The 798-nt window shown below is 45.0% G+C and overlaps 1 protein-coding gene across 1 annotated transcript; it reads left to right on the top strand.

Moving 5' to 3' along the window:
- The first annotated feature begins 71 nt into the window (after nucleotides 1-71).
- LOC106322077 (AB hydrolase superfamily protein YfhM-like) lies at nucleotides 72-732 on the top strand. The gene has a single exon (XM_013760255.1). It carries the CDS (start codon nucleotides 214-216, stop codon nucleotides 715-717), a length of 504 nt encoding a protein of 167 aa, XP_013615709.1. The 5' UTR covers nucleotides 72-213; the 3' UTR covers nucleotides 718-732.
- Nucleotides 733-798: the final 66 nt, after the last annotated feature.

The raw sequence follows: 798 nt of genomic DNA, 5'->3' as shown, positions 1-798 counted from the left end.
CCCTAATTGACATGTCTAAGCAGAGGGTAGGTGTGCTGTCGGTCGTTTTAATATGAAGTTATATTTCTACCAGAGTTTTTTTTTTTGTTTGACCGAAGGCTTTCAGTATCAGAGTTGATAAATGTCAAATCCAGAACAAGTGTAGACATAGAAACACAGTATAAAAAATTGAGAAGATTAGTCACTGAAACAACACCAAGGAAACAACAACATATGGAGCACCGAAAGTTAAGAGGTAACGGCGTAGACATCCACGTGGCGATCCAAGGCCCTTCCGATGGCCCTGTAGTCCTCCTCATCCATGGATTCCCTACTCTTTGGTACTCATGGCGTCACCAGATCCCCGGACTCGCTGCTCTTGGATACCGCGCCGTCGCTCCTGACTTACGCGGTTACGGTGACTCCGATGCTCCGTCGGAGATCTCTTCCTACACTTGCTTCCACCTGGTGGGTGACATGATCGCTGTCATATCCGCCTTGACCGAAGATAAAGTGTTTGTGGTTGGCCATGATTGGGGAGCTCTCATCGCTTGGTATCTTTGTCTTTTCCGACCTGATAAAGTCAAAGCTCTGGTCAACCTCTCTGTTCCTTTCTCTTTCGGTCCTAAAGATCCTACCGTTAAACCTATCGACGTGCTGCGTAAGTTCTACGGCGACGACTTCTACATGTGTAGGTTTCAGGTTCGTTCATTTCTTCTTCTTTTTCCCAAAGCTTAAAATAACCGGAGAGGATTCTAAAATCTATATTAGTTTTAATATTTTAAATCTCTAAACCGGGGCGTCTACTCTGGTGGTAAA

The sequence above is a fragment of the Brassica oleracea genome, unplaced genomic scaffold (assembly GCF_000695525.1).
Source record: "Brassica oleracea var. oleracea cultivar TO1000 unplaced genomic scaffold, BOL UnpScaffold05954, whole genome shotgun sequence".
Lineage (NCBI taxonomy): Eukaryota > Viridiplantae > Streptophyta > Magnoliopsida > Brassicales > Brassicaceae > Brassica > Brassica oleracea.
This window is presented reverse-complemented; position numbering and strand designations above follow the sequence as displayed.

Excerpts from the sequence above, each read along its gene's own strand:
- LOC106322077 (XM_013760255.1), top strand. The coding sequence starts at position 214 with ATGGAGCACCGAAAGTTAAGAGGTAACGGCGTAGACATCCACGTGGCG.